This window comes from Ictalurus punctatus, chromosome 14, assembly GCF_001660625.3.
Source record: "Ictalurus punctatus breed USDA103 chromosome 14, Coco_2.0, whole genome shotgun sequence".
In the NCBI taxonomy this organism is placed as follows: domain Eukaryota; kingdom Metazoa; phylum Chordata; class Actinopteri; order Siluriformes; family Ictaluridae; genus Ictalurus; species Ictalurus punctatus.
In genome coordinates this window covers 20,780,038-20,807,553 of record NC_030429.2, presented here as the reverse complement: position 1 = coordinate 20,807,553, position 27,516 = coordinate 20,780,038, and the positions used below count along the sequence as shown (strand labels likewise).

General features: G+C 37.2%; 1 protein-coding gene across 1 annotated transcript; it reads left to right on the top strand.

Moving 5' to 3' along the window:
* The first annotated feature begins 4,255 nt into the window (after window positions 1-4,255).
* slc6a13 (solute carrier family 6 member 13) lies at window positions 4,256-25,793 on the top strand. The gene is made up of 15 exons (XM_017484725.3): window positions 4,256-4,354; window positions 8,075-8,275; window positions 9,884-10,018; window positions 14,818-14,958; window positions 15,108-15,195; window positions 16,129-16,261; window positions 16,453-16,587; window positions 19,907-20,010; window positions 20,368-20,492; window positions 21,039-21,151; window positions 21,603-21,740; window positions 21,998-22,100; window positions 23,373-23,473; window positions 23,688-23,858; window positions 23,947-25,793. The coding sequence occupies exons 1-15, from the start codon at window positions 4,324-4,326 to the stop codon at window positions 24,109-24,111; spliced, it is 1,884 nt and encodes a 627-aa protein (XP_017340214.1). The 5' UTR covers window positions 4,256-4,323; the 3' UTR covers window positions 24,112-25,793.
* Window positions 25,794-27,516: the final 1,723 nt, after the last annotated feature.

Genomic DNA, 27,516 nt, shown 5'->3' with positions numbered 1-27,516 from the left:
TTATCCACTGATACGTGTGCTTTAGCACAGTTCCAGAGATTGTCTGCCCACCTCAACATTGCCTGTTGTTTTGTGCCCCCTGGGAATTTGCCAGCATCCTAAGACAAGAATTCTAGGTTGCCAGGGCCTCTCCAGCCCTGCCTGAGGTCTGCAATGACAACTGTGAGGCATATCCTTGTGTTAGCAGTTCTAGGGTGAGTATACAGTTCATTTCGATGAGTGTTGATTTATGTGCCTCTGATTTGGTTCTCTTTCCTCAGTGGACAAGACGGTGGTTGCTGAACCTGGCAATGACATTGTCTGATCTGGTTACGGCATTATTGGTAGTCATGACCTTGTCTTTTAATTCTTGCATTCTAGAGAAGAAGAGTGTGCAAAGTAGAGGTGTGGGAGCCAGTGTAAGCTGGCTGGGAGCCCCGAGAGTAGTGCATTGTAATAGTGCAGTTTTGAGATAACAAGAGCCTGGACTAGTAGCTGTGTAGCCTGTATAGTGGTATAGGGTCTGATTTCCTTGATGTTGTACAGAATGAACATACAGGATTGTGTCCTTTTGAAATGTGCTCTGTAAAGGTCAAGTTGTCATCGAAGGTCACCCCAAGGTTTCTGGCTGCCCTGGTTGGTTTGAGTGTGGTGGAGCCAAGCTGAAAGGTGAGGATGTGGTTGATTGAGGGACAGGCAGGTATGAGAAGAAGCTCAGTTTTTGCCAAGATGAGCTTAAGGTGGCATTCCCTCATCCAGTTTGAGATGTCCAGCAGGCAGGTGAAGATGTGTGCTGAGATGGAGGGATCATCAGGCTGGAAGGACAAATAGAGTTGGGTGTGATCAACATAGCAGTGATATGAGAAGCCATGAGACTCAATCACAGGCCCCAAAGATGTCATAAAAATAGAAAAGAGTAGTGGACCCAGACCTGATCCCTGAGGAACCCCAGTTGTGAGTTGCTGAGTTTCAAAAATTCCTCCACTCCACAATACCTTGAAGGATCTGTCTGAGAGATAAGATTCCACCCAGTGCAGAGTCATTCCAGTAATTCCTATTGTAAGATGGAGAGAGTTGACATGAGGATCTGATGTTTCACAGTGTAAAAGGCAGAAGAGAGGTCGAATAGGATAAGGACAGATGATCTTAAGGCTGATCTTGCTAATCGTAAGGCTGCAGTGATGGAAAATAGAGCAGTCTCCGTGGAGTGACTGCTTTTGAAGCCAGACTGCTTGGTATCCAGGAGGTTGTTATGTGTGAGAAAAGTGGAGATTTGTTTAAAAACAGCTCTTTCAAGGGTTTGGATGTTTCTTAGTTCTCAAGTATTGTAGTGGCAGTTCTTCACAGCTGATCACGCCTCTTTAATTAGCAAAACAAAGTCTAATAGTGTGAACAAACGACTCCCGACCGAAACTGAATATGAGTATCTGAATTTGCTTTAATCTAGCAACACATAAACAGCTCGTAGCAACAAGGAAGCGCAGGTACAGCTGACAGCCAATGCTAAAACTAGTTTCAACTAAAAATCAAGGAAGAAACACTTACCAGCTACTGTTCGCCCTGAATGACTAATCACTTTTGCTGATCCAGAAAAGGCCCTGAGCCACTCATCTTTTTATAGGGAACAGTGTCATTTGATGAACCATATAGCACTGGAATGGTGTGTGACCTGATGATAAGTGTACCTCTGAACAACATTTGTCCATTGAAGGTGTGCTTGCCTACCCACCTTAACATCACTTGTGATTGTGTGCCCCCATGGAGGTTGATGTAGAACACAACTGTGGTGTTGAAGGTTCAGACTAGTATGTGTAACCCCAGTAGGAGTTCCTGAAAATGTTGCACTTAACTTTCATTTCAATGATCCAACTTTTGTTTTGAAGGATTTTGATATGCTGATGTCAAGACTCATTTTGTCTTTCATTTACTCTCATGTTTTTTTCCATGTGAAGCATCTATCATAGTCTCCCTCCCTGTAGGGAGAACACCTTGAGTGTGTGCCCCAATGGAGGAAATGTGCACTGGCCCACTGCTTTGTCAGTCTTTTTTCTTCTTCTTTTGACATTTCAACATGGTTTACATAGAAAAGATTAGATGGGCAAAACTAGGTAAAACTACTCTAAATAATGAAAAGTCATGAAAGCCAGGCCTAAGAAGTCTGCTTATGTGTGATCTGTCCAGTCAAAGTTTCATCCATAATTGTGATGGCTCTGTCTTTGATCATGAAGTCTTACGTGGCAGGCAAGTTGAGTGTCATGACAGTCTGTGAAGGAATCAAGTGACTCTTTTTACTCTTTTTTTTTTTATCTTAGTGCTTGCTATCTGTAGGATGAGGACCTGGTTCAACATCTGCTTTTGGAACTGTCTGCACAGCAGCCAATTATGCAGATAAGGGATTACACAAACCCTGTCAATGCAAGGACCCTGAGGAAGCTTGTGAATACCCTGGCTGCTAAAGCTAATTCATATGGAAGGACCCTGAATTGATACATCTTTTTTTTTTTTCTCCATTTTTTGAATCAGAAAATTTTTTAAAGAACTTGGCCAGCAAATCTGACCTGTTCACTCTACCTGTTTTTCTAGTAGTGACTGCACCTCTGCAGTCAGTATAGCCAGTCAACATTGCTATTCTTTTACTCTTGCAGGTTCTGACAACCATCTTTATGTGAATAATGTGATGGCAGTTGGCAACCTAGTGCCTCAAAGGTCTGGTTTGTGTTTTGGACAGAAGGAGGCAATAATCTGCTATCTTACTAGCAACAGGTGGTGCTGCTGAGTGTTATTACCAGGCTCCAGCAATATCATTTGAGCCAGCCAAACCTGTCTTCTCATCTGCATTAACAAACCAAAGTATTAACAAACTCCACTGCTATGGTCCTGTAGTATTTGTGTACCCATTGTGTTTCCAGCTGTGGCTATTATTTCCTCAAGGACCAGCAGCAGACTTACTGTTTTTGAGGAGTCACATTCCTGTTATTTCATAATCATCAGAATGAAGTTCAGTTTTACTGCAGTCATTTTTTTGTACAGATGGATATGGAATTTTTTCTTCTTCTGAACAGTTGGAATACTTCTGGTCCTATTTAAACATGTATTTTATAAGTAAAAGAAAAATCATATACAAAAAAGTAACATGTGTAACTATGGTTCTCTGAACTCAGGATAATCGCAGTAAGGCCTACCATGAATGGGCCCATCTGCCATGATTGCATGTAAGGCAGAGGTCTTAGTGGTGACAACTCAGAAAATGGAAAGAAAAAAAAAACAACAAAGGAACACCCTCAATTCCACTAGGGGGCCAATGAATGCCTGACCTTGGAAGGCAGACCTTAAAAAGCATTTGTGTTTTGGGGTGATTGGGACATGAAATACGGGCTTTGCAGATCTACTGATCTGTGAAACAGTCCTGTGGATGCATGTCTTGAGATGACACCCTTAGCATACAAAAAGGGAGGGTCTTTAAAACCAGGCAGTCTACCTAATAACTCTGGGGTCTACCTTTTTGATTGGACCTTGGCTCCTTGGCCTTGAAGACTTTGTGATTACAAAACATACTGCTAGGAACAATCAGCTGTAAATCAGCTCCTGTAAAGAGCCCCTGTTGAATGGAGGGTTTATTCCAACAAAAGAAGAATGGCTAACATTTTGCCAGTGTGTACCTCACACTGCTATTATGTTGCGTTCTAAGTTCATGTATCATCACTATGTCTGCATTCACCACTTGATTTGCTTAGAGAGGTCAGATTTGGAACAAGTCCGAGAGCCCTGGCCTGTCTTGTGACTGATATGGCCTGCTCTCTTTCTTTTTCGCACCTGTGATACCAGCAACTGACTGACAAATCCAAGAAATTTTTAACCAGTCTGTTCATTTTCCTTCCTTCTCCTACTCTCTCATCTAAAGGGTGTTTCCACTCACAGAACTGCCACTTTAGCCAATACACTTTAGCCAATCTTTAACACTTTAGCCAATAACACTTTAGCCAATCTTTTAGTCTTTAGTCTGGCCTTTTAGCAGCGTTTTCTATGCTAGTTGAGGCAGTGAGGTCTGGCCATGGTGGTCTTCTGACCCTGTGCCATATTCTTCTCAGTCTTTGGTTTCTTGACAATGGCAGAGACATTTTGTGGGCTGAGCAGGAGGGCAAAAAGTTATGTAATCCTTCTGTCACTCTCATAGGCTCCACAAGCCTCCAATGTGCTGTTTCATGAATGAAAGAGGAAGAAATTAGGGGAGGAGTTGGTAATGCTTCATTGAGGGCTGAGTGGTGAGATGGACCAGGATCCCTCCTGTGCTTCCACTCATATTAAATAATAAAAACTTCAAATTTACTGGTCACATCGCTGTTGATGACTACATTACACTCCAATTCAATGACAGGTCAGTGAGCTCAGCTGTATGCTTGGGAACAATTTTGATCAATAATTGATTATACATCTTAGCTGTGCTATCCTACAAGGCATGTACGTAAATCTAGACAAGTTTAGGCTCCTTTTTTTTTGTTTTATTGTTCAAATGTGTTAAGAGTATTAATATTATTACCTTGTTAGCTGATGAAATTTTACCTTTTTAACTTATTTAATGTTTCAAAATAATAATATTTTAAAGTACTGATCCTATTATAAAGTTCCCTTTGTAAACTCTCTCTCTCTCTCTCTCTCTCTCTCTCTCTCTATATATATATATATATATATATATATATATATATATATATATATATATATATATAGAGAGAGAGAGAGAGAGAGAGAGAGAGAGAGAGAGAGATGTGTATATATATATATATATATATAAACTTTAAAAAAGCACCGGACTGGTAACTTATTGGTCAGGACTTTTAGGTATGCTAGCTGTGATGTGTATAACTTTAGGATATCAGTGCATGTTGTTTATTTTTTGGCGATTCCACTGGTTCTGTTAGACTTATTATCCTAAATATGTGATGTATTGAAGTATGAAACTTATTGTGGTATTCACGTAAATGAAGCTAAATAAAAAGCTTTTACATTATGTCCATGTTGACCAAAAATGGTTAATAATATATCTATTATGTCTGTGATTTTACTCATTTATGAAAGACGTTAGACTCCAATATTTTATTTTGATATTAAGACTAGTTAAGCATATATTGTTTAAAAAGACTGAAGGTCATGGAACTATATAAAACATTTCTTGCATTAATGCAGTGTAAGGTTATATATATATATATATATATATATATATATATATATATATATATATATATATATATATATATATATATATAGTATTTATATCATTAAGTATCTGCAGTGTTAACTGATTCATTTTTTTATTGCAAGAATCTGGTAGTTCCATTTCTGTCCAATAGTATTTATTCTACAACAATATTATTCTACAACTCTCGGACTGACCACTATCCTGCAACTACTTCCAAAAATAGAGCTATTCTGATTCTGAAAAAGTTACACCTAGTCAGCAAAGAGCACATCTTATGTCTCGTTTTTCTGTGGATGTGAATTTTCACTGCTTGGTAATCATGCCATTTTGTCAGCCCCATGAGCCTGTGAAAACCAAGGTAAACTGTGATCAAACTCCCTGGCACTGAGGTTTGTCCTCAAACACAAAGACCTCCAGCCCTCGGGCCTATTCTGCTCAATGCCAACCCTTCATTCCCACAAGTTCCTTGTTAAAGCTAGAGTCTTTACTCTCCACCCCCTGCCTTTTCAGTGCTCAGTTGCAGTGGATGGAGGGTGAGTTGGTGCTGGCTGTCTGCCTCTCTGCTCGAGAGAGAGAGAGAGAGAGAAAGTGAGAGAGAGAGAGGGAGAGAGAGAACACATTCTCAAGGCTTCTGTCACTGCAGGATGCCATCATCGTTTGTTGTTTGAAACCTTAACTATGTGAAGGGAACAGTTATCTCCATCACCCCTGGGGAGAAAGACGGAGGTCTGGAATGTGCTTTGCTCAGACCCCTGTACATTGGACCTTTAGTCTGTGGGCCATGGAGTAGCCTCTTATTATCCAGTCTGTTTGCTAATTTGTTAGATTCCGTTTCTAGAGGGATTTTTTTTTCTCTTTGGCCACACCAGTACTCTGTAGGGTCTGAGTGGCATGGAAAGCTTGAAGCCGTTAATGTAAGCTGACAGGAGTGAGCACAGTCAGAGAGTTTTCTGTTTGTGGGACAGAGAGAGCTCTTTCTTCATGCCTGTTCTGGGTCAGGACCATATCCCTCAATGCTGTAGTCTATCACTATGGCTTGGGAATTCAGCCCAACACAATGATATCGGCATGTGATATTTGCAGTAACGTAACATCTAAAATGTTCTTATGCATATAATAATTGAAATTATTAAGAACAACATCTTCATAGACCATCTGTGTTAAATCATTTGTTTTGTCCAAGTCTACATTGTCCTCATCAAACATGTGGGCTGAGACAGCTTTATTAGATGTTGGTAACACTTTCTTTTTTTAAGAACACATATTAGGAGTTGATTATGGTCCTGTTATTTGCTTAATAAAGTAGTAATAATAACAATGTAGACACCTGTAAAAGACATATTCAATCATACGCAATATATCATACACAATAAACACATTAAGACCTTGTTATGCAAAATATTGAACGTGAATTCATAACCTAAACTCACATCTTGTGCACAGGTTATGATCAGGTCTGATCAGCGATGGCTGGGTCTCCTGGGCATGGATTTTTGATGATAAAGACCTGAAACACCTAGTGACCCCAGGAAACATCACTGATGATGTCTTCGAGATTACACAATTAGATCACAATTGTCCACATTATACCCTTAATTTCTGTCTAGCATAAAGTGACTTCTGCAGTTTGTGGCTGTAAATGCTACTCAAAGCTGAATAAGACACTGATAGTCCAATATGTGTTCAATATGTGGTCTATATTCTGAAGTAGAATTTTCATTCAAATTAATTAGGGACTAAAGTGTGCTAATATGTTTATAGTTATTCAATTTGCTTCCCATTTTCATTTCTTTGTCAAAAATAGCAAGATAAAAAAATTACAAAACTGACCAAAGCTAAAAGATAAAGCAAAGATTTATAATCATATCATATATGAGGGTCCAAGCAATGTGCAAACAGAACAAGGTGAATCCAATGACAGAATAAAACCAAAACCAGAAGTGAGAACCAGTCAAACCAATAAGCAGAGACAAGGCTGAGAAATGTCACACAGACTTCACAAAGAGTGTTTGAACAGTGTACTGTATAGGAATGATATGAGAGACAGATGTGCTTGACCACCTGTCTTGTTTGGTTCTTACAAGCAGGCAGAGATGCTGATGTGACAATAAATTAATTAATTAGCCTATAAATCAACTAAATAAACTCCGCAAAAAAAAAAGAAACGTCCTCTCACATTCAACTGCTTTTATTTCCAGCAAATTTCTTAACATGTGTAAATATTTGTATTAACATAAAAAGATTCAACAACTGAGACATAAACTGAAGGAGTTTCACAGACATTTGACGAAGAGAAATGGAATAATGAGTCCCTGAACAAAGGGGGGGGTCAATATTTAAAGTAACAGTCAGTATGTGGTGTAACCTCCAGCTGCTTTAAGTACTACAGTGCATCTCATCCTCATGGACTGCACCAGATTTGTCAGTTCTTGCTGTGAGATGTTCCCCCACTCTTCCACCACTCTATGATCCACTAAGGACCTACATTATATGACCCATTGTAATTGCTGCACATTGTTTACCAAATGAGCAAATAACTATGCTGACTTTGGGTGTTGCACTTTTTTTTAATTGGAATTACTATTTTTTCACTAGAATCCTGATCACCTTGTGCTACTTTATTTACAGTCCCACCCTTGTGCTGTGAGGTGTGGAGAGCATCAAAACACAGGTTCTAAAGGTCACAAAGCTACCTTATGCATGTAATAGTCTTTGTGCACCAAAGAAGATATAAACTCAAAGAATTTAATTCATTTTTGCATGCCATGATAGACAATCGAGCTCTCTCTGAATGAGGACAAACGTTTATCTTAATCCCTTTACTCCGAATACAAAGTTAGTCACTTCTCTTTTGCTTTCTGTTTTTTGTCTTTTTCATGAAATGTTTGTTCTTTGTCCCAGGAGAAAAGAATATCAGGGGCAAAATGGATCCACCTAATGGTTTGAATCGACCATTGGACATTGTGCCAAATACTGATGAGAAGATGAAGGACAGAGGCCAGTGGAGCAACAAGCTGGAGTTTGTGCTCTCTGTAGCTGGAGAAATTATTGGACTAGGCAATGTGTGGCGCTTCCCTTACCTCTGTTATAAAAATGGAGGAGGTAAGCCATGAAAGTACAAACAGTAGATTTGTCCATGATTGTTCTCATTTTGCTTTGTACCAAACTGACATTTTTGTGCCTTAATGTTACAATAGCAGTGACCACATACAGTATTTAAATATGAACATTAACAACATTGTCCATAATTTAACTTAAAAAGTGGTTTAATAATGATTTTAAAAATGAAAAAACACTACTCATAAACCTTTCCCTACCTCTACTCCATCAGGAAAAACTGAATATTTATGTGAGACCGTTCATTTTCAGACATACAATACATACTTGTATTAGCATGATCTGCTCCTTTTTTTTTAACAAAGTAGTATAAGAAGTCTTTATTGGTCACATATACAGTAGAGCACAGTGAAATTGTTTTCTTCATATACTCCAGCCTGTCAGGAAGTTGGGGCCAGAGCACAGCCATGATATGGCACCCCTGGAGCAGAGAGGGTTAAGGGCCATGCTCAAGGGCCCAACAGTGGCAACTTGGCAGTACTGGGGCTTGAACCCCCAACCTTCCGTTCAGTAACCCAGACCCTTAACCACCAAGCCACCACTGCCCATGGCTGAGTATTTCCGTTAGAATAACAATTCTGTTTGCTAAACTTTTTTTTTGCTTCAGCTAACGGATTGTTTCAGCAATGCATTTGAAAGTTCAAGAAGTACTCTCTGCTGTTTCACAAAATGCAATATTGTTGCTTGTAAAACTAAAACCAAACAGATGTCGTAAGCTTGTATATGTTGCATTAACTTCCCTGTACTGATAGAATGATTTGTGGTCTTTAGTATAAATTTGTCTGATGATGGGTTTTTAGATAAATGTCATTCTTATAACTAATTCCCAGCTTAGGGAACAGCTCAAACAAGGGGAAACAGCTCAGTTTAATGACACAGAGGAATGCTACCTACTTTTACTACCCATCATTACCTTGACCAGTAAATGTCATCTTATATCAATCCAAAATTTCCAGAACCCATTTTTATAGTTATAGTTTGCAAAAAAGGGAAATTTTCCTTGGCACCTTCGCTTTTGGCTTGCTCATTAAGGATCTACACCTAAATCTGTATTTCTGCAATGCTGCTTTATGACATTCTCTCTTTGTACAAATAACAAAAATTAAACAAATTTAATAACGATCATTTTAAAGATGCTGACTAAGTGTTATTGTTATTTCTACAAATAACCACTTTCTAAAACTGGTTATTATAATAAATGTCTGTTGTGTCATAATTAGAGGTAAAAACAGTTATCATTTTCACTGTTTATATCCATCTTATCATCTAATACGTTAATAAGCTTGACTGAGAATCTATGAGTTGTTTTTATGGTTGCCAGGTGGCTGCAAAATTGACCTCTTGATCTGTTGAGTTCTTGAAAACACAGCTTTCTCACTTACTCCCAGATGTTGTTTGATAAGTCACTGACATGTGTCCATGGAAGACAGACATCTTGGGGCTCTGGAAAAATATTAGTTCCATATAGCTAAATAAAACAATTACGAACAAGGTCTCTCTACTGTAATAATTCCTATATGATGCTGTATGTTTCCATTTGCCTCTGTTCATTTCTCAGGCTCTGTGTTAATTTTTCTTCTGTGTACCACACAGGTGCTTTCTTCATCCCTTACCTAATCTTTCTCGCCACTTGTGGAATCCCTGTGTTCTTTCTCGAGACAGCGCTGGGTCAGTACACCAGTGAGGGAGGAGTTACCTGCTGGAGGAAAATCAGCCCATTGTTTGAAGGTTAGAACAGCACCTACAAAGACGTGTTGTGGTGCATTAATCACTTTTTTGTGTTTTAGAATCATGAAGTAAACCTGGTATCAGGGATGTTGCTCTATCAGAAAATGCAGGGCTTAGTCTATCAGCTCATCTTTAGGTTGAGGCATACTATCTTGCTGGCTGGATGTTATGAAACAGACTCGATGCAGAAGCAATTGCAGATGAATGTCTTTATTTACAAACAAAACTTGAACAGGGATCGCGGTCTTAACTGGAAAAGCTATAATCGAGGTACTAAACATGAGAGTAGGTTCAAAACATGAAAAAAACACATGGCACGAAAACATGACCGCTAACATCCAGGTAGCTCACATATACTTGGCGTCTATACATGAATTTTTCGAACAAAGTCAAACATAAAACGAGGTCTAAACGTTAAATAGCAATCGTTGCATGAAACGAGAACAGGACATGGAACCTTAACCGTATCGACATCTGTACACTCCGTTCCAGCTTTACTTATTAACGCATTTAATTCTGAAACAAAGGTCAAATATAAAACAAGGTCTAAACAGTAAACTGGAATCGTGGCATGAAACGAGAACAGGACATGGAACCTTTACCGTATCGACATCTATACACTCCGTTCTAGCTTTACTCATTAACGCATTTAATTCCCGAACAAAGGTCAAACATTAAACGAGGTCTAAACATTAAACTGGAATCGTGGCATGAAACAAGAACAGGACATGGAACCTTAACTGTATCGACATCTATACACTCCGTTCCAGCTTTACTCGTTAACGCATTTAATACTGCGCCAAGTGCGCAGCAACACGATGGGTTTAAATAACGAATGTAATTTACCTTGAACGCTGACAGCTGGTAAGAATTAATACACACCATCGCAAAACAACCAATGACTAAACAAGGAGGGGACAGAACAGAAACAAACGCACGTGTCCATTGTAAAGAAAGTCTCCATAATTGATATGCATTCCACGAGCGTGTACTCGCTCTGGTTCGTGCACGCGCATGCCCTCTGGCTCTACGTGCATGTCGCGGCCGCAGCGCCATCTGCAGGCGAGATCATGACACTGGTAAAATAATTAAATCCAAAGCAGCTTCACTTTAATTTAACCCTTAATTTAACCCATGGTTTTGTCCTGGTCATAATCAAGATACAAGGCAATAATACTTAATAGCCCATTTTATTTTCCTGCTCCTTTCCTGTTGAGTTTCCTGGCCTAAAAAAAAGATCTACAATTCAATTTAATAATATGGTATATCCATGTGACAAACTAGTTCCTCACCAGCCTTGGAATTAATAAACAAGTAATAAATAAATAAATAAATAAATAAACCACTCTCCATTTCCAGGAAACCGGAAAGTAGAACATCCTCTGTCTTGAAGACTTTCCAGTGCTGTAACAATTACTGACCTACAAAGCACTGATGCCCAAGACATCATCCATAGCTGTTACAATAATTGACTCCTAAGAGGAAATGTCACCATATCAATAATTAGATATTTTTCTATGTTAAATAATCTTTATTATTAGCTTAACATTTCACATGTGGAGTGGTTTAATATAAACCTTTGATATAAACCACTAGTGTCAAAGCCTTGCTATTATAGAAAATTAATCAACACCTTCTGACCAATCAGAACTGAGAATTCCGCAACACTGTGATATCATACTTAATAACAAATCTTATCATTTGTTGTAATGTATAACAAATGAAAGCAATACTGGTGTAAGCATTTCTACTGAAAACTAAGACAGATACACTGGTTGGTGCTGATACTGCTGCAGCAGAACCATGTTGCTTTGGCGTTGCTTTTAGATGGCTTTTAATACAAATTACTACATTTATTACAATAATGTTATATTGTGCATAATGTTATATCATTTAAAGCATGTAGGTTAAATATACAGATATTAAATATACAGGTTAAATATACAGATATCCGACTAATGCAGAGATTGAAAGGCATTAAGGAGAAAACATGCAGAAGGTCATTGTTCACCAGCCATGTGCTGTGGTATAGATTTTTTCCCACTTCCCATCGTTTCCCACTGTAAACACTATAAAATACAACATTCATGCTATATTGTGCAGTCTAGATCTAAAATTAACATTATATGAATTTTATTTAAAAGTTTAAAACACGATAAATAAATGCCAAATCATTTTGTGTTTACTGAATAACTCATGAATCACTAGACATACTTTATATGTAGCATGTCTGCATTAGAATTAAACAAGAAATTTCAGGGACATGAAATCAAGGGAGAAAAGGACACCATATATCAAACAAAAAGACACTGAATATCACATTTCTATTTTGTCCAGTTGCTTTCCCTCATTGGTATTAAAGTGTGTTTTACTTTTTAATCAAGACAATGGATCTCTGAAAAATAATGCACTAGGCATTATTTTTCAGAGATCCATTGTCCAAATTAGGTCTGTGCTTCTGTGCTGGATTTCATGCTAGTGAGGATGCAATGCTTTGTGGAATTTTCCCCCATTCATCCATTACGCATTTCTTCTGTATGGGCTTTCATTGCCTTATTTTGCGCTTCATATTGCGCCGCACATTCTCAATTGGAGACAGGTTAGGACTACAGGCAGACCATGCTAGCACCCGCACTCTCTGCTTATGCAACCATCCACGTGTAATCCAGGTTAGAATGTGGTTTGGCATTGTCCTGCTCTGGATGGCAGCATATGTTGCTCCTAAATGTGTACATATCTTTCTGCATTAATGATGCCCTCACAGATGTGTATGTTACCTATGCCATGGGCACTAGAACACCCCATACCAAGATGCTGGCTTTTGGACCTGACACTGATAACAACTTGGATGGTCCTTTCCTCTTTGGCCCAAAGAACATGATGGCTGTTTTTTCCAAAAACTATTTGAAATGTTAACTTGTCTGACCACAAAACACGATTCCACTGTGCTACTGTCCATCTCAGATGAGACCATCACTTCTTGACAGTGTTGATGCATGGCTTCTGCTTTGCATAGTAAAGCCTTGACTTGCATCTGTGGATGCAGCGGCGAATGGTGTTGACTAACAAAGGTTTACCAAAGTATTCCCGAGCCCATGTCTGGATTTCCATTATAGACTCATGATGCGTTTTAAGACAGTGACGTCTGAGTGATCGGAGATCACGCACATTCAGAAGTGGTATTCGGCCTCACCCTTTACGCACTGAGATTTGACCGGATTCCTTGAATCTTTTAATTATATTCTGCACTTTAGAAGTTGAGATGCCCAAAATCCTATCGATTTGTCTTTGGGGAATGTTGTTCTCAAAGTGTTGGATTATTCGCTGACGCATCTGCTGGCAGATTGGCGAGCCTCGATCCATCCTTGCTCTTGAAGGACTAGGCCTTTTTGGAGGCTCCTTATATACTATGATTAGACAATTACCTCACCTGTTTCACCTCACCTTCTTATTTCAGCTTGTCACATCACTATTAGTCCTAAATTGCCCCTGTCCCAACTTTTTTGGAACATGTTGCATGCATCAATTTCAAAATAAACTTTTATCTTTAAAAAAAATAATGCAGTTTATTAGGTAAAATATCAAATACTTTGTCTTTATACTTTTTTTTTGTTTAACCCTCCTATTATGTTAGAAAAAAAGTTACATCCAGTTTGTTATCCATCCATCCATCCATTTTCTATACCGCTTATCCTACTGGGTCACGGGGAACCTGGGGCCTATCCCAGGGAGCATGGGGCACAAGGTAGGGTACACCCTGGATGGGGTGTCAATCCATCGCAGGGCAATCCATTATGTTATGGGTCAAAATAATTTCCACAGTTTAAATACACACAAAAACAGCAAAGAACAGCTTAAAACAGTAAACCTTTACTAAATAAAGAAATATTTGCATATAAGTTCATGACCTTAAATGAGGAAAGTCAAAATTTCAAAGACAAAAAAAGAGATTAACCAGTGTTGCAGACATCTCAAATGTGGAAATGGGTCAAACTGACTCTTAACATAATAGGAGGGTTAAACACAAGTCAAAGTACATTTACAAATCACTCCTCTTTGTTTTTATTAGCATTTTCTATACTGTCGCAAGTTTTTTGGAATAGGGGTCGTAGAACATCACGTATACATGTATACATTTATGGCAATTGGTAGACAACCTAATCCAGAGCCACTTACATTTTTCTCATTTATACAACTTATACAAGCAGTTGAGGGTTAAGGGCCTTGGTCAAGAACTCAGCAGTGGAAGTGCTGGGATTAAAACTCGCTGACCTATTTTTAACTTTGGTGATGAAATTAAAAGGAGCTACAAGACTGCTTTTTTGTTTGTTTGTTTTAACCAGAAATACAAGAACACACAGCACATAAAGCATAAATATTAGCCTGGCTACCACTGATGAAATTTTCGGACATGTATATATTTTGCCTTGCATTCTTTTGCTATAGTTGTGGATAAACATTGCACTAAAATACCAGAGTGAGGTCTTGTGGATGGCACAATTTTGTCTATGGTATTCCAGCTAATAATTAGCTTAGCACACTATTTTCTGGGCATTATGGTGAAGAAATATTACTAAAATAGGTATAATTGTTGGACAGTGAATACAGGCATTTCCACAAGTATTCTGAGAACATTTTGATGCAAAACTGTTATCACTGCACATTTTCAGAACATTAGTTCGTAACCTTACACATAACCATCTGGGAACTTTGAGTTGCTACAGTACAGTGTAATAAAATGGTGGTAGGCTATACAAATTGCTCAATACCTAACACGAGTGTCTCTTTTTTAACTACAGGCATTGGTTATGCCACCCAAGTCATAGTAGCCTTGTTGAATATCTACTACATAATCGTTTTGGCCTGGGGGATCTTTTATCTGTCCTTCTCCTTCTCTTGGGACCTGCCATGGTCCTCCTGCAACAACACCTGGAACACAGGTGTGCTGATTTCAAATCGATTCACCATCCCTTATTTGACTTTGAGTAATGTACCACTGTATGCAACAGTGCAAATTCAAGTAATGCAAAATATTTTTAATGATTGTGACTTCCTCAGATTTTTACTAATAGCAAATTATATTGTTTAGATGAATGCGTGGAATTTCACCGAAGAAATGATTCTATAGACCAGTGTCATCTGGAGAATGCAACTTCCCCAGTTATTGAATTTTGGGAGTAAGTATATTAGTGTTTTCACGCCCACCCACATCTTTGTCATAAATAACTTTGTCTGTGTTTAAGTCTAAACAGGGTACTGACTTATTGCTCCAAATATTTTAAAGAAAAACTTTAGTTGTAAGTAAGTAAGTAAGTAAGTAAAATTTATTTATATAGCACGTTTCACACAGCAAAGCTGACCAAGGTGCTGCACACAGTAAGGGAAATAACATAGAAACAGAATTAGACCAAATAAAAACAGACAATGGACAATAGAAAAAATTGATTAAAAATTTGTTTAAACAATTAAAAATTTGATCAAAAAGCCTGGCAGAAGAGATAAGTTTTAAGCCTATTTTTAAAAGTGGTAATAGAAGGTGCAAGTCGGATGTCCAGTGGCAGTTGATTCCATAGACGGGGGGCGGCAACAGCAAAAGCTCTATCCCCCTTTGTTTTTAACCGGGAACGAGGGACATGCAAAAGAAACCTATCAGAAGATCTTAGACATCTGTTTGATGAATGTGGTTTAAGGAGATCCTCGAGATAGGACGGAGCTTGATTATTAAGAGTTTTAAAAACAAACCTCAGAATCTTAAACTGAATCCTAAAATGGACTGGGAGCCAGTGAAGCGATGCTAAAATTGGGGTGACACGATCAAGCGTCAAGTGACACGATTTAGTTGTGTGTTTAAAACATAATGGTTGCTATGCTATGCTTAATTAGTGCTATTTATTTGCTTTTTCTGCCCTTGTGAATTGCATGTTCTGATTTCCCATGAGAATCATAAGGCTATGTCTCATGTTCTTGTGTATACTGAGAATCCTCTTTACAAGGGAGGGGACTCATGAGGATAATTCTCATAAATTGGTTTTTACAAAAAAAAAAAAAAGGCCTTTAATGCTGTCTCTTCCCCATTTGAATGTTATAATTTCTCTGTTGTGCATGTTCAGGAGAAGAGTCTTACGGATCTCCTCAGGTATCGATGAGATTGGAGAGCTGCACTGGGACATGGCCCTCTGCCTGCTTCTTGCTTGGATCCTTTGTTACTTCTGCATTTGGAAGGGTGTCAAGTCCACTGGGAAGGTAAGTTGAAGATGATGGGGTTGATTATCTGTTAAAAGTGAGAGAGAGAGAGAGCTTTACCTACACTGTTGAAAAGGGAAGCTTTCCCTATACTGTTGTATTGCTATTAATGAAAAGAAATATGAGTTAGGAATTTGTTGTGAACAGAGATGAGCATTAATGCTTGTATCTATGTAACTGTGACTTCCCAGGTTGTTTATTTCACTGCAACCTTCCCATATGTTATGCTGCTGATTCTGCTAATCAGAGGGATTACTTTGCCAGGGGCATCACGAGGCATCCAGTTTTATCTTTACCCAGACCTCGGACGTCTGGCAGACCCACAGGTATTCAGATCTACTCAGATAACATCCTTCAGATGTATGCTATGACGTTGTATACACTCCTGGGCAAAGAAAAATAAATGGGCCAAGGCCAAAATGCTAAATATTAATCTTTTAATGTTTTTAACAACAAATCATTGGTCAAAAAATTTGCAAGAATTAAACAAATGCACCCCTGAGACCTCCTGTGCCACCATTTGCTCATTTAGTTTTGCTGCAGTGAATTGTTTGGGGAAAAGCTAGAAACAGGGAAATTCACTTATATAGTCTTCTTGTACGCAAAGGTGAAATCATAATAATGATTAAAATGTTTGATGGAAAATGCAGACTAATATACAGTGCTGTAAAAAATTATTTACCCCATCCTGATTTCTTCTGGTTTGTGTATAATCTCATAATAAATAGTTTTAGATCTTCAAATAAAATACAACATAAAACAAAGGCAACCTGAGTAAATACACAATATAGTTTTTCTTTCTTTCTTTCTTTCTTTCTTTATTTATTTATTTATTTAAAGCAACAAAAGTAATCCAACACAGATCACCCATGTGAAACACTAACTGCCCCCTTAAACTTAAAATCTGGTTGTAACTGCAACCAAATGTTTCCAATGACTGGAGATCAGTCTTTCACTTACTTCTAGGACTAGGATTTACTCCTATGCTTTGGATCATTGTCTTGCTGCATAATCCAGTTGTGCTTGAGTTTCAATTTACGGACTGAAGACCAGACATTATCCTTTAGGAATTTCTGGTAGAGCAGAATTCATGTTTCCCTCAATTGTTGCCCAATAGCATCCCCACACCATCACACTCTCTCCACCATGCTTGACCGTAGCTATGATGTTCTTTTTGTGGAATTCGGTGTTTGGTTTACGCCAGATGTAACGGGACCCCTGTCTTCCAAACAGTTCCACTTTCAACTCATCAATCCTCAGAACATTGTGTGAATGTGTGTTTTGGCAAAACTCAGACAAGCTTTAATGTTCTTCTGGGTTAGCAGTGCTTTTCACCTTGCCACTCTTCCATGGATGCTATTTTTGCCCAGTGTCTTTCTGATAGTGGAGTCATGATCAGTGACCTTTATTGATGCAAGAGAGGCCTATAGGTCCTTTGATGTTGTCATTGGCTCTTTTGTGATTTCCTGGATGAGTCGTCGCTGTGCTTTTGGAGGAATTTGGGAAGGACGCCCACTTTTGGGAAGGTTTACTACTGTGCTGAGCTTTTTTATTTGGAGATAATGGCTCTCACTGTGGTTCTTTGGAGTCCCAGAGCCTTTGAAATAGTTTTGTAACCCTTCCCAGACTGATGTATTTCAATCACTTTCTTCCTCATCATTTCTGGAATTTCTTTCAACTTTGGCATAGCGTATTACTGGGTAAGAGTGTTTAACCAACTTCATGCTGTTGAAAAAGTTGTATTTAAGTGTTGATTTAATTGAACAGGGTTTGCAGTAATCAGGCCTGGTTGCGTTTATTCCAGCTGAACCCCATTATGAATGCAGTGTCATAGATTTGGGGAATTAGTAACTACAGGGGCAAACACATTTTCATGCAATCCCAGTTGGTATTGGATAACCTTTTTGTGTCAATAAATAGCATTATCATTAATTTTGTGTTTATTCAGGTTGCCTTTGTTTTATCTTAGATTTTGTTTTAATTTCTGAAATATTTTAGTATGAGATATACACAAAAACAGAAGAAAAAAAATCTGATACTTTTTCACAGCACTTTATGTCTGGATGTACAAAATTAAAATAAAGTAAAAAAATAAATGTGTCCTCAAGTTTACCCACAAGGCTTAAGCATTTAAAGAAATCAAAGGGAAATGCTATCCCATACTAAGTTACTTTATTTATTTGTTTAATTCTTGCAAATTTTTTGACCAATGGTTTGTTGTTAAAACCGTTAAAATCTTAATATTTTGCCATTTGGGGCTTGGCTTGCCATTGTTTGTGCCCTTTAGTGTAGGAGTTGAAAAAACAAACCCAGTTTCTACATATGTTCTATAAAGATGCCACAGTCAGAATTCACAAAGCATTTATAACATTTTTACAACTAGAAAAGGCTCAAATCCCACAAAGGCATTTAACTGAAGTGCACCACTCACTTCTTTTGTTGGATTATGGACAGTTTTGCAGTTCTTCTAATGCTTTCTCGGGTAAAAAAAAAAAAAAAAAAAAAAGAGTGCAGATTTTTCTTTCACCTCTATATGCTGGAATGGGTTGGCCAGGTGTTTATTGTATCCTAAAGCTGGTCACCCTGCATGAAAACAATGTTTGTTTCATCTCTCTGGAGTGTCCTGCTGTGCACTTTGACGTCTGCTCCAGTTTCTCCATCTGTTACAAAATGAGGGATCCCCCATGGGAAGAAAAACAGGGACGTGTTCAAAAGAGCAAAAGGACACACCAATTTAGTATTTATCTTTTATCTGCTTAAATATTTGTCTTAATTGTGTCTTAATTTTAAATGTTTTTTTTTTAAATGTAGTTGTTTAAAATACATAAAGTATGTTGATATCTCATTGACTTTTCATATAATTATCTTAAATATAATCTATAATCTGAATAAATGAATAGATTATATTGTATCCTGAATAGATTTTAACCACATGTATTTACATTTGTAATCAAAACCCATTTCTATATAGCCAGATTAAAATCTGATTGTTGTAATATTTAACCTCCATCTTCCTGTGTTGTTCCTCATTGTGTTGTTGCAATTTTTCATGCTATCTCAAACTTTCTAAAGTTTAAATGATCAAATCAACCTGCATTTTGTATGATGTGGATAATCCCTATCCATATATGATCCTGATACTCAATATGAATGAAACAAAGTGTAAATGGGGTCAAACTCACTAAGGCAGTATATGTCGGTTCCTGAATTTACCCACCTGACTCAAGCGCTATTATAATGACATACTGATAATATGTGAAGGGGTAAGACAATTGGTTTCAATTAGTTTTACTGGGCAAAGTGGCAATGAATATGATGTGTCTATAAAATGAGGTGCAAAAGTGAAATGTAATGTAGCAGCTTTTTCTATGAAATGGTTGAAGTTGCAAGTGATTCAACACAACAAGGCACGCAAAAATGCAACAAATTGTGGAACATATTACAGGCACTGTGAGGTAAAGAAACCTTCAGAAAGGACAAATTAAAAGACATTTTAGCTCTATCTTTCCAGTTTTGTAATATGACCTTTTTGTCTACTGTTAGTGAGGTTAGCAGACATGTCTTTCACAGTGAAGTGTCTTGAAGTACATTTAGGACTACTAAATCATAGGATACTTGAGTTCTAATTTCTTTGAACTTTCCCAGGTATGGATGGATGCAGGAACGCAAATTTTCTTCTCTTATGCTATTTGTCTGGGCTGCTTGACAGCACTGGGCAGCTACAATAAATACAACAACAACTGCTACAGGTAAGACCATTGAAAGGGTGACAAAATTCGATCCAACATAAAGTATGCTTGTTTTGTTGCATATTACACGCATACATACCTACACAGGGGTGGAAAAGTACTGGGAATTATACTTAAATATAGACGAATATAGATGGAGATACATTTGTAGAAGTATAAAAAGTAGGAAGTATCAGGCCAAGAAGGTTCTCAAGTATCAAACAATTATTAAAAAAGTAAAAGTGATGTACAAAGTAACTTTTATTACACATCCAAACACGTGAAAAGACATTTTCCATTTTAAAGCAACTATTCCATTTTGCCTGAAAACATCACTCAATCTCTGTAAGTTTGCTGTTTTTTTTTTTATACCCACAGAGATTGCGTGGCTTTATGCTTCCTGAACAGTGGTACAAGTTTTGTAGCTGGATTTGCTATTTTTTCTATCCTGGGTTTCATGTCTTTCGAGCAGAATGTCCCTATTTCAGAAGTAGCAGAATCAGGTATGTACTGCCTTTCAAATAGTGTTTTTGCTTTGAGACCTTTAATATAAACAGGGTCTGGAAAAAAGAGATATGCTGAAGATGTATTTTCAACTAAATTACAACATTTGCATGCAACATGACTACAATAGGGGGCAGTGGAGGCTTAGCGGTTAAGGCTATGGGTTACTGATCGGAAGGTCAGGGGTTCAAGCCCTGGCACTGCCAAGCTACCACTGTATGGCCCTTAACCCTCTCTGTTGTATCATGTCTGACCCTGTGCTCTGCGAAGAAAAGAATTTCACTGTGCTGTAATATATATGTGCCTAATAAATACTCATTATCATTATGAATACAGTGAATGCTGAGTCAGCATATATAACCTAAATACAAGCCCATAATTGGCAAAATATGCAACAGACAATCAACTCAGTCACTCAGTCAGTATCCTGACCCATACATTACATATGAACATAAGAATACTCTAGTGAGAGTGTTATCTTCAGCATCCATGATAACAGTCCATGATGTGTTAATTTGTGTAAAAACTGTTTATTTATGTTCCAGGCCCTGGATTGGCTTTTATTGCTTATCCACGTGCGGTTTCCATGATGCCTTTCTCTCCTCTATGGGCCTGTTTCTTCTTCATTATGATTGTGCTGCTCGGCCTGGACAGTCAGGTAAAACACAAAAGCAATCAATTGTTGAATGAAAAAAAAAGGCAATGACTTGTGTATGCTTTATTGTCACAGTGACTTTTCCCTTAATTATATATTACTACAATAATTAGCTTAAGTAATGACTTTCAGCAGTAGTCAACATTAGTTATGAGAACCTATTGACAAAACAGGCTATTGAATATCTACTAAATATAATAAAAGCATCTGTATAGTTATCAATAAATTGTTATGAATAGTAGATTTTCCTGATTCTCAAAAATCGTACTAACCTGTTCAGGAATATAGAGATTTATGAAGTAGCTGTACGCCCCTTCTTTAAACAATTATTGCACTTATGGTACTTTTTGAGTTTCACTTTTTTTTCTCATCCAATTGTAATGCAATGATTTTCCATTGCATGAAGGATTCATACTAGAACAGACTTAATTTGGCTCTTAATTTGATGTCTCAGTTTGTCTGTGTGGAGAGTCTGGTGACGGCGATAGTTGACATGTACCCATCAGTGTTCCGTCGTAAAAACCGTCGAGAACTCCTCATCCTTGCTGTGGCCTTCCTTTCCTTTCTCATGGGATTGATCATGCTGACAGAGGTAGGGCACTGACAGTGCAATCGCATGTTTACTGGCTAGAAAACTCAAACAATTGCACCATATATACTATGTAAGCAAACATGACACTATACAAGGACACACTTGTTCGTCCAGTCAGATGTGGACTGGTAGCCAAGATGTCAAATAAGAGAAGAATAAAAAAAAGAGAAAATGTCAAGGGCCTATCTCTCTCTCTCTCTCTCTCTCTCTCTCTCTCTCTGTCTCTCTCCCTACCTATCTATCTATCATATGCACAGGGTGGAATGTATGTCTTCCAGCTGTTTGACTACTATGCAGCAAGTGGGATGTGCCTCCTCTTTGTTGGCATTTTTGAGACTATATGCATTGCCTGGATTTATGGTGAGATCACATTTTCTCTTTTCATTTTTTTCTTATTTACTTTGCATTTTCTGACTCTTTCATGTTAAACTGCTAGGCCACTGGAATAATTATTGATAACTGTCTAAAGAGGTTTATTGTTACAGTCTTGGTGTATATTATTTAAGTGTAGCCTGTCATACTACTGCTTCATTATAAATGTATTAACTGCAACATAAAAAATATATGAAGTGAGAATAGTCAGCATTGCGTCTCACTGTGTTCACTTTCCTCAGCTGTACGCAATGCTGATCGATAATTATCAGTACCACGATGGATTAATTAGGATGTTTATATAGACTTAACCATTAAACGTTTGGAAAGTTCTCAAAATAAATAATTGTGTTTACCAATATAAACACATATGAACACATAATAGTTCCCAGACACACCTAGCACAGCAGAGTCAAACTAGTGCTCTACAGGAATTTCAGATACACCAAATTCAGCCCATGATCCTGGTAATTAGTTTAAGTATTGACTCAGTTGTGTTAACTGAGCAGTAATGCTAAACTTTGCAGAGCTGTGTAAAATTAGCAACAAGAAAAACTATACAACAGAGTTCCCTAATTCCCATCCTTTAAAACACATTTATCTTATAAGGAAAAATATCAGGGGAGATATTAAGGTCAACTGAACTTGTAAAAATGAGCAAACACTAAAGAATTTGGGGACATGTTACTTAAAATGAAGTTTGAAGAAAGCTTAAAAGATGTTTGCCCTGGATCCCATTCAATAGCATGGGAATGGGCGGTGTTAAAAATGTTTTACTTCACCCAGACACTAGAGGGCCTCGGACATTTTGGCTTCACTTTTGACTCCGTTACAACATGCACCCTTACATACAGTTATTGTGTCAGCCTCATTCACTGTATATCCAAACACAAGATATTTCTTTTCTTATACACTTACAGACCTTCACTGATTTTACTCAAACTTGATATAACTTTATAATTCACAGTTTTAACAAAAGTTTATTTACAGTGACACATGATCATGAACTTACCAAACGTTTGGCCTTCGTTTTGTTAGCCATAATATGCTAACTATTATTATTGTAACACTTTTAGCATTTGATGACATTTAAGACTAGTTTATTACAAAGCTCTCCTCAATTGTTAAAGAGCCCAAGTTTAAATAAATAAATAAATAAATAAATAAAATACTTTAAAAAAAACTAAAATTTTCATGTTTTATATATAGTCTGATCATACAAACATGTTATTAATATTATAGTCCAAAAATCATTGTTAGGTGCTGATCGTTTTTATGACAATATTGAGGACATGATTGGTTATCGACCTGGACCTTACATTAAGTACTGCTGGTTGTTCCTGACTCCAGCCACCTGTTTTGTAAGTTTCTCTAATTTGTACTTGATATGTCTGTTATTTATTTATTTTTTAAAAAGCTATTGTTGGTGTTAAAAACTAAAATTTATCATTCCAAATTTATCTATTAGAATATACCACCATGCATTACTACTAGCCACTCTTTATTCACCATAATTTACTAATGTAGATTTAAGCCACTTGCATTTATTTGTCATTAATATATTTGTCCCTGTAGGGCACCTTTGCTTTCTCTTTGATCAAATATACCCCACTGAAATACAACAATGAGTATGTGTATCCATGGTGGGGTTATGCACTGGGCTGGCTTCTAGCTTTGTCGTCCATGGTCTGTATCCCTCTATGGATCGTGTATAAGATGGGCACTGTGGAAGGAACACTGAGAGAGGTGGGAACACTACTGCAACATGCAAGACACCAATGCAACAATTTGTTTTTACCTCTTCTACTACTTCCCTCCTTCTTTCTATCCTTAGAGATTCCATGAGCTGACCACACCATCCCCTGATCTGCCCATAACACGACAGGAGCAGGAGAAACTACAGGTTATCTTTGCTGCTGATAGGGAAGGTGTTCCCCTGAGAAAAGCTTCTACCAAGGCTGGATACTTTCCTGTCAGTGAGAAGGAATCGCAATGCTGAATTATTTAATGGCAAGAGACACTATGGACCACTATTTTTCTGTAAAAGTGGTCCTTGGAACCCTTACATTAATACCTCACACTGCTGACGACAGTCAAATAGTACCAAACAGAGCGGATGTGAAATCCGGATCTTAGAAAAGGCTATGTCGCCCTCTATGGGCACCTTTTTGATTGACATCTATTTTCTCCAGAGGTGTGGGCCATTTTCCTGTTAATCCACTGCATCGACTGCAAACCTGAACAGGATAAATCAGTTACTGAAGATGAAAGAATGAATAAAGGTTGCCTACTACTTTTAGATTTAAACCTGGGTAGAGGGATGCGGGGCATTGAGTTATTGACAAAGACTGAATGTGGTTCAACATTTTCCATATTTTTTGGTAGATATATTTTTTTAGGGGGTATTTCCCCCTTTTTCTAGCACTGTCTATATTTTGGAGTCTGGCTGTTTAGCATAATTGGTTGTTCCTAAAAATGTGTAATAAAATAGACACGTATCCGCCACAAATTGTGTCATAAACTGACAAGATTTTGTATTAATTATATTATATATAATATACCATTTCATTTCAATGCAGAATTCAATATTGTTGCCAAATTTAACATAGGTCTAGGTATGTGTGGCTGTGTTTTATTATTATTGCATGTTAAACCACTACACAATCTATTTGTGTCTTTATAATTGGAACTCACTGTACAGTAGGAGTTCACTAAAGGACAGAAAGTTTTATGATATTTCAAATTGAACATAAAAACACAATGGAATTCACCCACACGATTGTGCTGGAATTGGCATAAATGACCCAAATGGCCAGTCATCATTTTATTTTCAATTTGTATATCCCAGAATTTTCCCAGGGATACAGATTTACACAATACAGTGCAGTCCACTTTAGAACACAAAATATGTTGTGGTACTTGTAATTAGTAATATAAGTGCAATCTTATTACATGAGCAAAGTTGTAAACTGAACAAACCAGACACTAATTGATTATTCATTTATTAATGAACAATTAATTGTTAATTAAACTATTAATTCTAAGCCACAAATCTTCAATAAAACAAGTTGCATACTCTGAAAATAAGAATACAGCCTAGCCTAGTCTAACATTATTATTATTATTATTATTATTATTATTATTATTATTATTATTAGCCTACTTTCTGGTGAAAAGATATGCCGAATGTACTGAAATGAATGTTTTTGCTTAAATCATTAATTGTTGTGGGGTACCATGTACTATAATTTGTATAATTCCATGAAACTACCGAACTGTTGTTCTCCCTCTTTCCCTTCAGTATTTGTATTATCAATATCTTGTACTGTTGTATAGTATTATCTGTCATTATTATTAGAATGATATTGAAAATAGATGAACTTTTTTTTTTTTTAAGTATATTGGGTTTTTGTATGGAAATGCAACTATTTAGCTAATTGGTTGTCTAATTATTCAATAATCAGTGTTGATACTTGTACACTTCCATTATTCTTGTTGAAATGCGAAGAAACATGATGAAGCATGCCCAGTCTACATGTATATAATATGTACAGGATGGTTACATTTACATCACATTTACATTTTGTATATTCCATTTCCTGTTAATGAGTCTGAAGTACCCCAATTAAATCCATTTAATTCCTTATTTGACTCCTTTTTGTGACTGTAATATACTGCAGATTGAAATCAGAGCTTGAGGAAACTGAAGCATGTAACTTTTGAAGTTTTCTTTTTGTTTCTTTGTGCTACACACACACACAAACACATAGTGAGACATAGTGGTGGAAATTGCAGTGACGGAACTGTTACATTACATACCTTGAAAGTGCTACATTTTTTATTGAGTTTTTATAGTTTTTAACATTTTGACTTGTCAAATGAATTGAATGGGTTCAAACAAAATAACTACTGTATATAAATAATTGAACCTAATGTGTTCTGTCAGTTTAATCTCCTGATGTAATGGGCAGTTTGTGGACATCTGACCATCAAACAAATATTGTTGAACATCCCATTACAGATTTAGTGCCACGTTGCTGTTATAATAACCTCCACTCTTCTGGGAAGGCTTTCCACTAGATTTTGGAGCGTGGCTGTGGGGATATGTGTCCATTCAGCCACAAGAGCATTAATGTGGTCAGGCACCCATGTCAGGCGAGGAAGCCTGGGGTTCAGTTGGCATTGCAGTTCATCCCAACGGTGTTCAGTGGGGTTGAGAAAGTTTGGGGAAGGAACACATATGGGTGTGATGGTCAAGTGTCCACAAATATTTGAGCATTAAAGTGTATGTCTTTGATCCCCAATAAATAACCAAAATATTATTGTACACATTAAAATAATGAGCCTATTTGAACAGTTGGAATGTGTTCATTGTCTGTATAAAGGGGGGATTTATTTTACAGTTAATGTGGTCCTTGGCTGCAAATAGTTTGATAAACCCCGGTGTACACGCCTGGGGGGAAAAGATAAAAATGTGCCAAGCCCGAAATGGCAAAATATTAATCTTTTAATGGTCTTAACAAGAAATCATTGTTCCAAAAATAGCAAGAATTCAACAAATGCACTCCTGAGACCTCCTGTGCCACCGTGTGCTCGTTTACTTTTGCTGTAGTGAACTGTTTGGGGGTGTGTGTGTGTGTGGGGGGGGGGGGGGGGGGGTATCTAGAACATGGAAATTTACTTATATATCTTCTTGTACGTAAATGTGATTTGATTTGATTTATTAAACAAAAAAAGTAGTGAAATACACTCATTTGTCAAGGATGGCACAATAAAGTTAAAAAACTTGTTTCCATTGTGGTCCTTGATGTAAAAAACAAACTTCGCTTCTAGTGACAGGTTACTTTGACATTTCTTACTAAAATACAAAGCTACAATATGTATCCAGATTTGAAAGTGTACAAAATGAAAATAATGTAAAATAAAAATCTGTCTGCAAGTTTAATGATAATGAGTCTTTATTCGTCACAGCACAGTGAGATTCTCGTTTGGTCGCATACTTCAGCATGTCAGGAAGTTGGGGTTAGCCATGATACAGCACCCCTGGAGCAGATAGGGTTAAGGGCCTTGCTCAAGGGCTCAACAGTGATAGCTTAGCAACTTTTAGCAACTATTTTGCTTAGCAACTATTTTGCCTTTAAAAAAATAATAAATAAATAAATAAATAAATAAATAAATAAATAAATTAGGAGTGTATTGTATTTAAATTACTAATAGTCTATTGAGGTGGAGGATTGTGTATTCAGTAGAGAAAGTTAACTAAGAAGTGCATTTATTAAGCAGAAATATCTACAGCTAAAGAGGCCTAACCCCAACCAAAGGAATTCTTTCAGCTCCAGACAGTTTGACTAATGATCCTGGACTAATCATCCTGGACTAATAATCCTGGACTAATAATCCTCGA

Bases quoted from the DNA above. Each gene is read 5' to 3' on its own strand.
- slc6a13 (XM_017484725.3), top strand. From the start codon at position 4,324: ATGACTACATTACACTCCAATTCAATGACAG. The intron at 15,196-16,128 runs GTAAGTATATTA...GTGCATGTTCAG, and splicing joins CCAGTTATTGAATTTTGGGA to GAGAAGAGTCTTACGGATCT. The intron at 16,588-19,906 runs GTATTCAGATCT...GAACTTTCCCAG, and splicing joins GACGTCTGGCAGACCCACAG to GTATGGATGGATGCAGGAAC.